The sequence below is a fragment of the Gymnoscopelus braueri genome (assembly GCF_963280865.1).
Source record: "Gymnoscopelus braueri genome assembly, chromosome: 7".
Classification (NCBI taxonomy): Eukaryota; Metazoa; Chordata; class Actinopteri; order Myctophiformes; family Myctophidae; genus Gymnoscopelus; species Gymnoscopelus braueri.
The window spans coordinates 50,105,937-50,120,683 of record NC_137608.1 but is presented as its reverse complement, the minus strand read 5'-3'; the positions used below and the strand labels follow the sequence as shown (position 1 = coordinate 50,120,683).

General features: G+C 43.4%; 1 protein-coding gene across 1 annotated transcript; it reads left to right on the top strand.

Annotated features, from left to right (window-relative positions):
* Window positions 1–195: 195 nt before the first annotated feature.
* Window positions 196–13,923, top strand: LOC308089108 (extracellular matrix organizing protein FRAS1-like; the record flags this gene model as incomplete). The annotated part of the gene is made up of 11 exons (XM_080433678.1): window positions 196–217; window positions 1,241–1,455; window positions 1,543–1,693; window positions 2,674–2,781; window positions 3,994–4,153; window positions 5,524–5,640; window positions 7,026–7,192; window positions 8,898–9,103; window positions 10,023–10,169; window positions 11,584–11,976; window positions 12,437–13,923. 11 exons carry the CDS (start codon window positions 196–198, stop codon window positions 12,668–12,670), a joined length of 1,920 nt encoding a protein of 639 aa, XP_080289804.1. The 3' UTR covers window positions 12,671–13,923.
* Window positions 13,924–14,747: the final 824 nt, after the last annotated feature.

Here is a 14,747-nt window from a genome sequence, read left to right as displayed (position 1 = left end):
ACAGGAACATGGTTAAAATAATAATGAATGACGTAGTGATTATGAAACAGTGACTTAAGATTCCATCCGACAGCCCTAGTGTATCTGGATTAAAGGGATATTCCACCGCGGCCTCCAGCCGAGATCAGGCTGATTCCGGTGCGTCTCAGGAGCGTACACATTATGACTGAATAAAGAAGGCGCTGGAGCAACTCCATGATTTATTTTAGCAGGGAATGTAACCTGACATTGAAATGTTTGTCGTTTTTTTGTCTGCTTTGCATCCTGCTATTAAAATAAAAAAAGCTCCAATCATCCAAGTTGCTCCAGCGCCTTCTATATTCAGCCCTAATGTGTGTGTGTGTGTGTGTGTGTGTGTGTGTGTGTGTGTGTGTGTGTGTGTGTGTGTGTGTGTGTGTGTGTGTGTGTGTGTGTGTGTGTGTGTGTGTGTGTGTGTGTGTGTGTTTTTGTGTGTGTGTGTGTGTGTGTGTGTGTGTGTGTGTGTGTGTGTGTGTGTGTGTGTGTGTGTGTGTGTGTGTGTGTGTAATGGGGTTTTTTTTGATTGAAACCCCAGCTCATCAACTTTCCACATAATCCTCATCCTCATATTTCCCTGCATGTGTTTGGCATTTTGTCACGATTACTTTTTGACACTAGGACTGTGTTTATTGTTAAATGTTTATTGTTTTGTTCTGCAGAGTGCAAACTATTACAGTATATAGTCTTTTTGTTCATTATTGATAGTTTTTTTTAACGTTATTTTTCCTATACTTCTTTTACTCTGTAACTTAACTGCTGTGCCGCCTCTGGTGCCTGAATTTCCCCCGCAGGATCACTGTGGTTCGGTGGTTCAGTGGTTCTCAACCAGTGGTCCTTGGGGGGGGGGTTACCAGGGGGTTACCAGGGGGTCCCCAGCGAAATTAGTTAACATAGCGTCACAATCATTTTAACCACTTAGCTTTGGCTATTCAAAAATAGCAGATACAAGCTCGTAGCGCGGCACCGAGTACCACGCTACGAGCTTGTAGATCTGCTATTTTTGAAAAATCTAGAACATTTTGCAAATCTTTGAATATATAATTTTATAAACCAAACATTTTTAACTCAAATCTCTGCTTCTGGGGGTCTCTGGCACAAAAAAAAATCAGATGGGGGTCCGCGGCCAAATGCATATACATTTAGGGGTCCTTGGCATGAAAAAGGTTGAAAACCACTGCTAAAGAAAGGTCTCTCTATCTGTTTTGCGTTTTTCCTCCCACAGATTCGGGTTTCCTGGACGACGTGTCGTACGACAGCATCTCTCTGGGCCCCGGGTTCGACCGGCCGTACCAGTTCAACCCCAAGGTGCGCGAGGCCAAGAGCATCCAGCTCTACAAACACCTCAACCTGAAGAACTGCATCTGGACGTTCGACGCTTACTACGACATGACGGAGCTCATCGACGTCTGCGGAGGCTCCGTCACGGCCGACTTCCAGGTACACACACTGGCTGCTTTTGTTGGGTTAATGATGTCATTCGGTGTCACAACCTAAGCGTTTCCTGTGCTGTGTCTTGGTGTTCAGGTGCGAGACTCGGCCCAGTCCTTCCTGACGGTGCAGGTTCCTCTGTACGTGTCCTACATCTACGTGACGGCCCCGCGAGGCTGGGCGTCCCTGGAGCACCACACGGAGATGGAGTTCTCCTTCTTCTACGACACGGTGCTCTGGAGGACAGGTGTGTGTGTTCACCACGCCGCTGCTGAGCTCGGACATGACTCCAAGACCAAATTAAATGGCTTTTTTTTTGCGAGCGTAATATCGTGACCAGCGGTCGACAAAGTGCTCAAACCCCCAGTACTTGAGTCAAAGTATTGATACACCTGGTCAAATATTACAGTCGAATTACCTGAGTTAAAGTACTGGAAGTACAAATTACAAGTTATGTTTTCTTTTAAATATTGTCTTTTTAATAAGATTTTCGAGACATTATCAGAAAATATCAATAATAGTGAAAATAGGAGATCTACAAGCTCACAAAAGATCTGAGTCAAATGTACAATACAGTCTTTGAAATGTAGTGGAGTGAAAGTATCCAAAAATACAAATACTCAATTAAAGTATAGATATTACTTAATTACAAGTAAATGTACTTCGTTACTCCACCACTTGGGCTATGGGATCTGAATGCAACTACACTGCCTGGTTGCAATGCCGAATCATGTTTGTTTTACTGCATTGCCTATTCCTCACCTCAAGTGCCTTCAGGTACATATTTCAGTCACTGTTTAAAGTTTGAAAGGAGAACATTTATAATGCACCACCCGGCAGCCGTCTTGCTTTAGATTCAGAACAGAGTAGCAGCGCCCTCTAGTGTCTCCATAATACATCAGCTCTGTGTGGAAGAGGAACATTGAGATATGGATTTACATGGTGATATTGGTTGAAATATTGGTCTGAACCTGCCAATGTAATCATGCATTACCTTTTTGTTTTACAGAAGGTAATTAAGATTGGATTTTAGGGACTTTTCATATACAAATACAAATCTTTTTTTTGTTGTTGCATCTATTGTTAATGATGTGTCGGTCATGACCACCTTTATGCTCTGAAAGTGTTTTAAAGTCACTTTATGTCACACCACGAGAGACAGTCCCAACATGTTGGTTAGCGTGGATCTTCTGTTTGACCCCCTGACCTCTGACCTCCTGTGTGCAGGCATCCAGACGGACAGCGTGCTTTCAGCCAGGCTGCAGATCATCCGCATCTACATCAGGGAGGACGGGCGGCTGGTCATCGAGTTCAAGACCCACGCCAAGTTCAGAGGTTGGTCATATTTGTACCTTTGGACCATAATAAATTATATCAATATCAATCATATCCATTTTGATAGCCATGTCTTTTGTCGGCAGCGCAAAATAGCCATTCTTTAACATCTTGAGAATGAAGCGGAAAAAGCAGTGAGGAATCCTTACAAATTCTACAGAGAAACAGCCTATCTGCCCAGGTTACTTTCAGGACACTCATCCATGTATGAATTTCACATGACTTTACTGGTGGGCCATGAATAATGCATTTTAGGAAGAAAGCCACAGGCCATCAAATCTGCTCCCAACACGGGGGCCCGAGGGGACGCAGACGTATGGCCTGTGGCTAATGTCTGCTTTAGCTCCATATGAACACATTTACAGTGGTGGAAAAAGTACTCATATTTTTAACTTTAGTAAAAATATCAATCCTGCAATGTAAAATATTCGGTTACAAGTAAAAGTCAGGAATTCAAAATGTACTTAATTAAAAGTACAAAAGTATTGGTATCAAAATGTACTTAAAGTACAAAAGTAAAAGTACTCAGTATTGCAGAATGTCCCATTTCACAACTTTTCAAAGGTATAAAAATCTAGCAGATGTACAAGCTCACAATGCGTCGCATCATTGTGAGCTTGTAGATCGGGTATTTTCAAATGGCCGAAATGTATATAGGGCTGAAGCGGTTACTGTATGTTTTGTAATAATAATAAAACTCTACAGTAACTAGTAACTAAAGTTTTCAAATAATTTTAGTGGAGTAAAAGTACAATATTTGCCTCAGAGATGTAGTGGAGTAGAAGGAAAAGCACAGAAAATTGGAAATACTCCAGTAAAGTAAAAAAGTACCTCATAATTGTACTTAGGTACAGTACTTGAGTACACATGTACTTACAGTAGTAACTTTCCACTACTGGATATGAACACATTTATCTCATGGCTAAAATGCAGAAGAGAAGGTTACGGCTCTAGTCTTAAAGGGATACTTCACTTTCGGGCCGGGGACACATTTAAAAAAAATATTAAAAATAAATGAAAAAAGTTATGGAAAATTCATGGCCCCCTCACACATTAGTAGGACACTGCGTGTCGTGAGGGGGCCATGAATTTTCCATAACTTTTTTCATTTATTTTTAATATTTTTTTTAAATGTGTCCCCGGCCCGAAAGTGAAGTATCCCTTTAAGTGTCTCAATGGCTAATACCTCTATCACGCCCCCACCCCATGCAGGTCAGTTTATCCCCGAACACCACACCTTGCCGGGCCACAAGTCCCACCTGATGGCCCCGGACCACCTGGGAGGCATCGAGTTTGACCTGCAGCTGCTGTGGAGTGCACACACCTTCGACTCGCCCTACCAGCTGTGGAGAGCCACCAGCTCCTACAGCAGGTCAGTACGCTGCATGCACGTACACTATACACTCCCAGTGGTGGGGAAAAGTACTCACATTGTTTTACTTTAAGTAAAAGTATCAATACCGCAATGTAGAAAGTAAAAGTCTGGAATTCAACATTTAGTTGAGTAAAAAGTACAAAAGTATTGGTATCAAAATGTAATTAAAGTACCAAAAAGTAGAATGTACTGATTATGTAGAATGTCCCATTTCACAAGTTTTCAAATGTATGGTCTTTTGAAAATAGCCGATCTACAAGCTCACAATGCGTCGCATTGCGACGCATTGTGAGCCTGTAGATCGGCTATTTTCAAACGGTCGAAATGTATGTAGAGTTGAAGTGGTTAATCTATGTTTTGAAATAATCTACAAAGTTACTAGTAACTCAAATTTTTAAATCATTTTAGTGGAGTAAAAGTACAATATTTGGCTCTGAGATGTAGTGGAGTAGAAGTAAAAGTACTGAAAATTGGAAATGCTCTAGTAAAGTAAAAGTATCTCAACATTTTACTTAATTACAGTACTTGAGGAAATGTACTTCACATTCCACCACTGCGCACACACACGCACGCACACACACACACACACACACACACACACACACACACACACACACACACACACACACACACACACACACACACACACACACACACACACACACACACACACACACACACAGAGACGCGCGCACGCACACATGGTGATTTAAAAGGCTAGCTAGCTTGAACCTTGTTGGTTTTGTATGCGTCTGGGGGGAATGTATAGGCGGCCATAGCTGAATGGTTAGAGAGCCCCAGCAAGACACTTTAACCCCTAACTGCTCCCCGAGCGCCGTATTAATGGCTGCTTCACTGCTCTTTAATAGTTATAGGATGGCTAAATGCAGAGGGGCAAATCTCACGTATGTTTAAATATACCGTAGAGTGGCAAAAAAAAACACCTCAAGGAGAGGGGACCAGATTATTTATTGTATAGCATTTATCAGTTAACCCATTAAGACCCGGAACGCATACTGTGTCATTTTGAGATTTGCTGCGCTATGAGCTCGTAGATCTGCTATTTATTTTTTTTATCGTGAAAATCTTTGCAAATCTTTTGAATATATAGATTTTTAAAGCGAACATTTGTAAATCAAATCTTTTTCACATTTTCACGATTCTTTTCCAAAAAATAGCAGATCTACAAGCTCATAGCGCGGCACAGAGTGCCGCGCTATGAGCTTGTAGATCTGCAATTTTTTTAAATAGAAAAGAATGACACACAGATGCGTTCCCGGTCTTAATGGGTTATAAGCTGGAAGGTGTTGCGGGGTGTCGTTGTGTCCCTGTGGTGATTATTCTTGGTGGTTTGTGTGTCTTAACAGGAAGGACTATTCTGGAGAGTACACAGTGTTCCTCATTCCCTGCACGGTTCAGCCCACACAGCCCTGGGTGGACCCCGGAGACAAACCGCTGTCCTGCACTGCACACGCCTCCGAGAAGTAAGTCCACCACAGTTAGGGTTGGATTTTGGTGGGGGGGGATTGAGGGGGTTCCATGAGAAAGGTCATTACCAGTCAGTTTTCTGATGTGATACTGTACATCCAGGAATCTTAGGAATGTTATGGGGAAGGATTTGGAGACTTTAAAGGGATAGTTCACCCCAAAAAATGGATGTATGTTTTTGTCGCATTCCTAAGCCAATAATTTGATGACCAGCGGACCGGTAGGCAGCGGTTCCGTTAGGAGACACAAAGCAAGATCTACAAGATCAAACATACCGTACATACAGCCACATAACACAGTGTAGTAGCCAAGTAATCCCAATTCCCTTTATTAGGCAAGGCAAGTTTAGTTGTATAGCATATTTCTTCTAAGTGCTTTACATAAAACATTAAGAATTAAGACAGCATTGCAGATTAGCAGTGCAATAAAATAAAGGACAAATAATACATTACGGTGATTGACAAAAGCTCAGTAAAAGGCAGCATAAAACAAAGGTTTGTTTTTTATCTTTCATTTAAAAGAACTGAGAGTTGTAACAGAACTGCAGTTTTCTTGGGAGTTTGTTCCAGATATATGGTACATATATAGATATGTGGTACATATATAGATATGTGGTACATATATAGATATGTGGTACATAAAAACTCAAGTTAGGATTCCTGGGGTGGGAAGCAGATCTGTCCCAGATGACCTGAGAGGTCCTGGATGGTTCATGATGTAGCACAAGTTCAGAAATCTATTCTGGCCCTGAACCGTTCAATGCTTCATAAACCAACGGTAGAATGTGGAAATCAATTATCTGAAAGACACTGAGGCAGTGTAAAGATCTAACGGTCCGGTAATCAACATTTACTTGAGTTAAAGTACAAAAGTATTGCTATCAAAATATACTTAAAGTACCAAAAGTAAAAGTACTCATTGTGCAGAATGTCCCATTTCACAAGTTCAAAATGTATACAAATCTTTTGAAAATAGCAGATCTACAAGCTCACAATGCGTCGCATCGTGATGCATTGTGAGCTTGTAGATCGGCTATTTTCAAATGGACGAAATATATATAGGGCTGAAGTGGTTAATGTATGTTTTGTGATAATAATCTAAATCTGCGAAGTAACTAGTAACTAAAGCTCTCAAATAATTGTAGTTCAGTAAAAGTACAATATTTGCCTCTGAGATGTAGTGGAGTTGAAGTAAAAGTATTGAAAATGGGAAATACTACAGTAACGTAAGAATTCCTCAAAGGTGTATTACAGTACTTGAGTAAATGTACTTAGGTACTTTACACCACTGGTTTCACCTTAGGAACTGGACTGAACTTGAAAAAAAAAAAAAAAAACATATGGATGCTGGAAACCTAAACGTCTTGTCCAATCACCAACAGGTTCCTGGTTCCCATAGCGTTCCAGCAGACCAACCGTCCGGTCCCTGTGGTCTACTCCCTGAACACGGAGTTCCAGCTGTGTAACAACGAGAAGGTGTTCACCATGGACCCAGCCACCGCTGATGTCTCCATGGCTGAGATGGACTACAAGGGAGCCTTCTCCATGGGTACGTTATGCCCGGTGGTTCTGAACCTGTGGAGCGTGGCCCAAACATGGGCTGGGAGAAGCTTCTGACAGGCTGCATGCACTATAACTATGTGCTGCAAATCATTTCAGGGTACATCGTTTTCCAGCAGCGGAAAAAGTACTTGCATGTTTTATTTAAGTAAAAGTACCAATACTGCAATGTAGAAATACTCTGTTGCAAGTAAAAGTCCTGAATTCTAAAGTACAAAAGTATTGGTGTCAAAACATACTTAAAGTACCAAAAGTAGAAAGTGCTCATTATGCAGAATGTCCCATTTCACAAGTTTTCAAATAATTGTAGTGGAGTAAAAGTATAGTATTTCCCTCTGAGATGTAGTGGAGTAGAAGTAAAAGTACTGAAAATTGGAAATACTTTGAGGTATTTTTTTTTACTAATATAAGTAAAAAATGGCTCAAAATTGTACCTAAGTACAATGTTGTGCCAAGTAGAGACACCCAACAGACTCAGTCAAAAGGTATGCAGTATATAGGAAGTAAGTGGTTAAAGGGGTTTCACTTCTTGGGTCATTTTAACGTCTACTCTGGCATTTGTGTGCACCCCCAGACAGTTACAAAAAAAATGATGGTCAAATGAATATGCAATATTGAAAGCTGTGTGGGGGTGCACACAAAAGCCAGAGTAGAGCCAGAAGTGTTTTAAAGTGAAACGCCCCATTATGGAGTTTGTGAAGCATTATATAGCGTGCAGGTCGTCTATTCATCTTTTATACTGACTGTCTCAGCGCAAGCACCTTAGGATGCGTGCGTTCATCCGTCTCTGTTAGACGCTTTGACAGCGTCACAGAACACAGAACAAATAGAGGAAGATTGTGCCGTTCACAGGACACACTCACAGTGATGTTTGAAGCCGGTTGAAAATCACTGGTATCACCTATTCTCCTTTCAGAGAGTGATTTGGGATGTTTTGCCGTACTCATAAAACTAGATGGATTGCGATATCAAACACTTGCCGGGTGCAACGGCTCCAGGAAGTGAATCATGTGAAGAATGATAGCCAGCATTCACTCGCTCTGTCTGTCCATTCAGGCAGTTTTCATTTAGTTATTAAAGCAGGCTAACATGACCAAGACGGATGCGTCTCGGCCCCAAAGCCTTCCTCAGCGTATTGTACGATATTCATGTAAAAGACAGCATCGTTTAAAGTCATACCGTTCAATAAATCTTCCAAGTAATTTTTTTGTATAAAGTTTCACTGGTATATCTCCTTCCCACCTGCCCCCCACCCTCTTCTTCTCCCCCCCCCCTCTTCTTTCTATGGAAACTAACGTTGCGATGGGTACGATGTACAAAAAAGAATTTCACCCACTTTTTTACCTTGTAAACCTGTGATGTGACAATAAAACTGATTCTGATTCTGATTCTGATTCTGACAATAACCATTCCACATGAATGTGTTTTTGGACAACGTATTATTCTCTATTTTGCATGTACCTTGTATATCCCTATTGTACGATGAAGTAGGGCATTCATTTATGAAAAAAATATAAATAAATAAATAATTTTGCAATATGGAGATACAAGGTTTCTGCCCAACAGTGACGATACAATAACGCCATCTCTCTCTCTCTCTCTCTCTCTCTCTCTCTCTCTCTCTCTCTCTCTCTCTCTCTCTCTCTCTCTCTCTCTCTCTCTCTCCCCCCCCGCCTCTCTGCTTCCCCCTGCAGGTCAGACGCTGTATGGCAGGGTGTTGTGGAACCCGGAGCAGAACCTGAATGCAGCGTATAAACTGCAGTTGGAGAAGGTCTATCTTTGCACGGGCAGAGATGGATATGTGCCCTTCTTTGACCCCACGGGGACCCTGTACAATGAAGGACCTCAGTACGGCTGCATACAGCCCAACAAACACCTCAAACATCGCTTCCTCCTGCTGGTAAAAACAACATGATTGTTTTTATTAGACTGTATACAGGGATCAGTTTGTAGAAAAGAAAAGCCATAGACTTTGTTCTACAATAAATAGCATTCAATCTACTATTTGGCCAAAATAGGGACATCAGGTTGTAAGCTTGTAGATGAACTATTTCTGCTCTTTTTGGAAAATGTTTGAAAATGTATGAAGATTTTTCAACATAGAAACGATTATGCAAAATAATTGCAATTATCTCAAATAATTGCGATTAGGTGATTATGTAATAATTGTGACTATGGTTAACATCCATTTTGAACAAAAATGGTGGATTGTGATGTTATCAAACATAAATAAACATATCAGACAGTCTACATTTCCCAAAAGGAATGCATGTATCTGAACAGAAGCAGGGATAAAACATGAATGGCCAGAGGGCGGATATGAGGCATGGATTTTCCAACCCCCTTCCACCCCCAGCCAATACAACCCTGTGTATCTGATTTATATTTGACTGATAATACTAGTATAGTGGAAAAAGCGGCACTCCAAAATAAAGGATGCAAGACTTGCTCAGATACACATTCTCATTTATTGGGAATGCTTAGGCATTTCAGCCTCAGCCTTCCTCAGAGCAGATATTTTATTTTATTTTTAAATCTGCTCTGAGGAAGGCTGAGGCCGAAACACGTAAGCGTTCCCAATAAATGAGAATGCGTATCTGAGCCAGGCCTGCGTCCTTTATTTTGGAGTGCCGCTTTTTCCACTTGGGTGGTTTTTAATTGAAGTTATATTTCACTGCCTAAACAAAAAAGGCATCTATAGGAAGCACACCTGCTTTTTTTCCCCTTCTTACCAATACTAGTATATTATTAGTGTATAGAATAATATGCTAGATTTGGAGCATTCTGAGTATTTAGTCGTCCTCTGATTCCTTCCACAGGATCGCAAACAGCCAGACGTGTGTGACAGATACGTCCATGACGTTCCCTTTGAGGCTCACTTCTCCTCTGACATGCCTGAGCTGCAGTCCATGGCGCCCATGCCTGGCGTGGATGGTTTCACCATGAAGGTCGACGCCCTCTACAAGGTAAATGTGTTGCTCAGCCAGTCACTGTTACCTAGGGTTGTCACGGTTACAAAACCTAAGTTGATGATTAATTGTCACACAAATATTTGCGATTTAACGATTTAATTGTGTTTATGGCATTGAACACTGGAACATAATGAATACAAATTGTATTTCTGTTTGCCTTTTAGGCTTTGTAATAACAAATTGCACGGGGCAGATATGACAAATAACTCAATTATACACAGACATTCCTATAACTCTTTAAGTGCCAGAGTAAAAGTGTAATAGTGTCACCCCAGTGCCAGCGAAAACGAGTGTGATTGACCTAATGTACATGTATATACATTAGGTCAATCACAGATAGGGAGGGTTCCATTTGTAAAATGATAAAATAAAATAAAACAGAGGGGGGACATTTTATTAACTGCTTAAGTTCTATGTGTTTCATTAGAGATTTTGACCAATTTGCCCAAAATAGGGATGCCAGGTGTAATGTTCAAAAAGAGGCCGTGGTGCACCGTGATATACACATACCATGATCCAGCTGGAACAGTATATATGTCACAGGTAGATTGGCATTCCAGGTAGATTGGAAGTGGAGCGCTTGTTTTTAGGCTCGGGGCGGGGCTGCGATGCGAGCACAACACAACATGAATATACATACTTACTGGCCTCAGTGGCGCACTTCGAAAATCATTGGACTCCCCATCCACTACCACTGGGAGTCTGGGTTTGACTCCCGCTCGGGACATTACTTTTTCAAACAACCGCGGACTATTTTTTTTCGCCGATAAAGTATAGTTTTGGACCATGACGAGGCGCGCCGGCTCAGGAGACCTTGAGGCCAAGGAGTCGTGCCCGAGCGCCTCCAGGCGCGAGTGCCCGCGACGACCGGCCGATGGTCTCCTAGTCGACTAAGCGCCGTCCGAGTTATGTACCGATAGGCACAGAATAGTAAATGATGTTGTGGGGACTGCGTTTGCCCCGCTATGGTTTGCCCCAACTGCCACTCACTGCACTAACATAGCCCGCCAGCCCCGCCTCCTCAGTCTCGCCCCCTTGTTCGCGGGTGTGCGCGCGCGCGCGTGCATGTGCGCGTATGCGTGTGTGCGTGCTCGTTTGTGTGCGTGTGCATGCGTGCGTGTGTGGTGTGGGACTCATGTGTGGCTTGCATTGCCCTCTGGCGTTGGTTCTACAGAATTGCCTGGGGGGCGGACGGGCGGTGAAAACAAGCGCTTATTTTCCATTCTACCTGGAATGCCAATCTACCTGTAACATATATACTGTTCCAGCTGGATCATATGTGTAAATATGTAGATATCTTAGATTTTATTTTTCTCCTGAAAACGACAAAAACTCATTTCATCCACTTCTTTAAACCTGTAAACCCGTGACGTGACAATAACGTTTGATTCCGGTTTGCGATGGCCAGGTGGAGGCGGGCCACCAGTGGTACCTGCAGGTGATCTACGTGATCGGCCCCGAGTCGCGCTCCAGCCCCAGGATCCAGCGCTCGCTCACCTACGAGCTGGGCCGCCACCACCAGCGCCAGCAGCGGGCCCGGCGCGACCTGGTGGACCGCAGCGGGCGCCTCACCCTGGACGAGTCGCTCATCTACGACAACGAGGGCGACCAGGTGAAGAACGGCACCAACATGAAGACGCTGCGCCTGGAGGCCCCGGCCGCCGCCGCCACCTTCAACCCCCACCTGGGCAGCTCGGTGGGCGGGGGGGTGGCCGCGCTCACGCTGCTGGTCCTCGTCCTGCTGGCGTCCTGCTTCGCCTTCCGACGCTGCAAGGCCATGGACAAGAAGAAGGCTCCCAAGGTCAGTGGTGGTTTTTACAGCAACCCATTAACCCCTTCAGACCGGGAAAGCATCTGTCATTTTAGATTTCAGCCACTATTTTATACTTTGGCTATTTCAAAAATAGCAGATCTACAAGCTCATAGCGCGGCACCCACTGTCTGGGGGGTGGGGGAGGGTCTGGTCTATCCACCAGAGAAAAGATTTTTTAACCGCGGTCGGCCATTTTGTTCCGGTCGGCTGTTGAATAACAGCCGTTTTCACCCAAAAAAGAGAAAAAAAGGGAACAAAGTGTTTTTCTAAAACTCATAAAGAAGGAGTGGACGGGAGTGTCATTTTTTGGGGATGACGTCACATCCGTCCATTCCTTCTTTCAGGGTCCTAGGATCATTCCTAGGTTTATTTGTTGAAAAGACGGAGATCTCCGTCATTGGCAGGGATGTGAGTAAACGTACTGTGTTACTTTCCTCCACTGCCCCAGGTTTACGAGGAGTACCCGCTGAACACCAAGGTGGAGGTGTGTCTGGACAAGTGCGTGGAGAAGAACTTCAGCACCAAGCACTGCACGGTGAGGAACGTCAACGTGTTCAACCGCACCCGAGAGGACAATACCGCCACGTCCAACGGCAAGGTCAACAGCGGCAGGACCAAGGTCAAGCAGGTCAACCTGGAGGTCAAACTTCACAACAACCTCCATGACGGTACCGAGGTCTGAGCCCGGAACCCTACCAACTAATCCAGAAGCCGCGCCCCCTTGAGCCCGTAGCCCCTCCCACTACGCCAGGAGCCCTGCCCCCTGAGCCCGTAGCACCCTCCCTGTAAGCCAGGAGCCCCGCCCCCGACGCCCAACTCTGCTGTGTGTATGTCATTCCCAAGACTTTTTTTTGCGAGGGAGGGGGGCGCTTGTTTTGTGTCACTCAACATCCTGTGTTAGGGGTCGTGTCCACAGAAAGTGTTTTTTTTTTTGCGACAGAGCGCTTTGGATATCATGTCCATAGATGGCGCTGAGCGAGACGCCTCTGCACAATGATTGTGTGCGTGTCTCTCCAACCGTCTGCATAGGAAAGCGACATTGATGAGCTGCGCTCGTATCCCAAAAGTTGAACTCTTTTCTGCCCAGAGTGCTCCGGCAAGAAACGCTGGATGTCCTGAGCGCTGAAACCCGATGCTGGGCCGTGGGGCAGAGCAGCACTCCAGCGTGTATTTACCATAGAAATGCACGGCAGAAAGGCGCAGAAAGGAACTAAAAAAAAGCTTTCTGTGGACATGGCCCCATGTGTGCAAGGTTTTACAACAGATGAGGGACTTCTTAAATCACAAGCAAGTCATGGTGACAGCAAGGCCTCGAGGCGCAGTGAGGCGCGCGAAGCGGTCGACAGGTTATCACGTGAACCAAAATAAGCGCTCCCTCCGTGTTGATCGCAGCGATGCGGGGCATGGTTTCTTTGTGGTTTCGTCTTGGGAATAGCATACACGCCACTCTACTACTACTGTACTTCATGTCTCCACACTGGCCAGGACGTTGGAGAGAGGAAAAAAATCTAATTTTTTTCTTTTTTAAATGAAAGGTATTTTGTAAAAGAAAGTTTGTACTTACGGAATGAGATGTTGTTTTAATGTATTTTTATACTCAGTCTAAAGGGGGAAAAGGGAATAACGGCATGTGATGTGCAGCCAGCTATGCAGCGTTGAAATCATTTCACAACTGGGCTACCTCAGGAACCCACACACCCACTTGACTGTCAGAACATCAGCCACAACAACAACAAGAACAACAACAACAACAACAACAACAACAACAACAACAACAACAACAACAACAACAAAAAACAACAGCAGCAACCGGTCCAATCTGACTGAATTATGAGTCATACTGTCGCTGTCGGGTGTAAATCCAAAACAGTTAATTTTCAGGACATGAAAAAAAAAAAGAACATGTGTTCCAATGGTTCTGGTGTAGTTATTATCATTTAGTCACAAGCTCTTACCACAGACAGACTTAAACACTTTCAACGTGGCCTGTCTATATTTTGGGCATGACATTGTAGGTGAAAATCTAGTATCTTACACTTGCAGATTGGCTATTTTCGCTACTTTTGCACTACACTGTCATACGAAGAAGTAGGGCGTTAATTTACAAAAAAACATAAAAAGATTAAATATGAATGACAAGGTTTATGCCCAGCAGCGATGACATCAAAGTTGCAAGAGTTTTTTTGTATTTTCCATTTGAATGGTCCATCACGTCTAAGGACAGGTAACTCAGACACTGTCCATTGTTCACCATGTTATTTCACTGCTTAAATGTCAATACTGTAAAGCTCAATTTATCGTTGCCGTCAGGTGGAAACCTTGTACGTCCAAAACCGTTACTTTTCAGGAAACGGAAAGAAAAATAACCTGTGTTGTTCCAATGGTTATGAATTAGTCTCAAGTTCTTGTTAATACTTTTAATTGGTTAAACATTCATAAAACCCCGCAAATAGACGTTCACTTTCACATTCAAATGTTTTCGTAAATGGTGAAACTAGCCGATCTACAAGCGTTGTGAAGCGTTGTGAGCTTATACTGTAGATTGGCTATTTTTGCAATTTTTGTGTGACACTCTTGAACGACGAAGTAGGCATTGATTTGAAATTCTAAAATGTTGAAATACAGAGATAGAAGTTTTCTGACCGACAGCGAGGTTAGACTCCCACGCACGATGCTCTCGCTTGCCGACAACAAACCTACTGTAAGAGTTAACAAGCGACACTGTCATGCAACGGAGTTTACATGAGGCATAACATGAC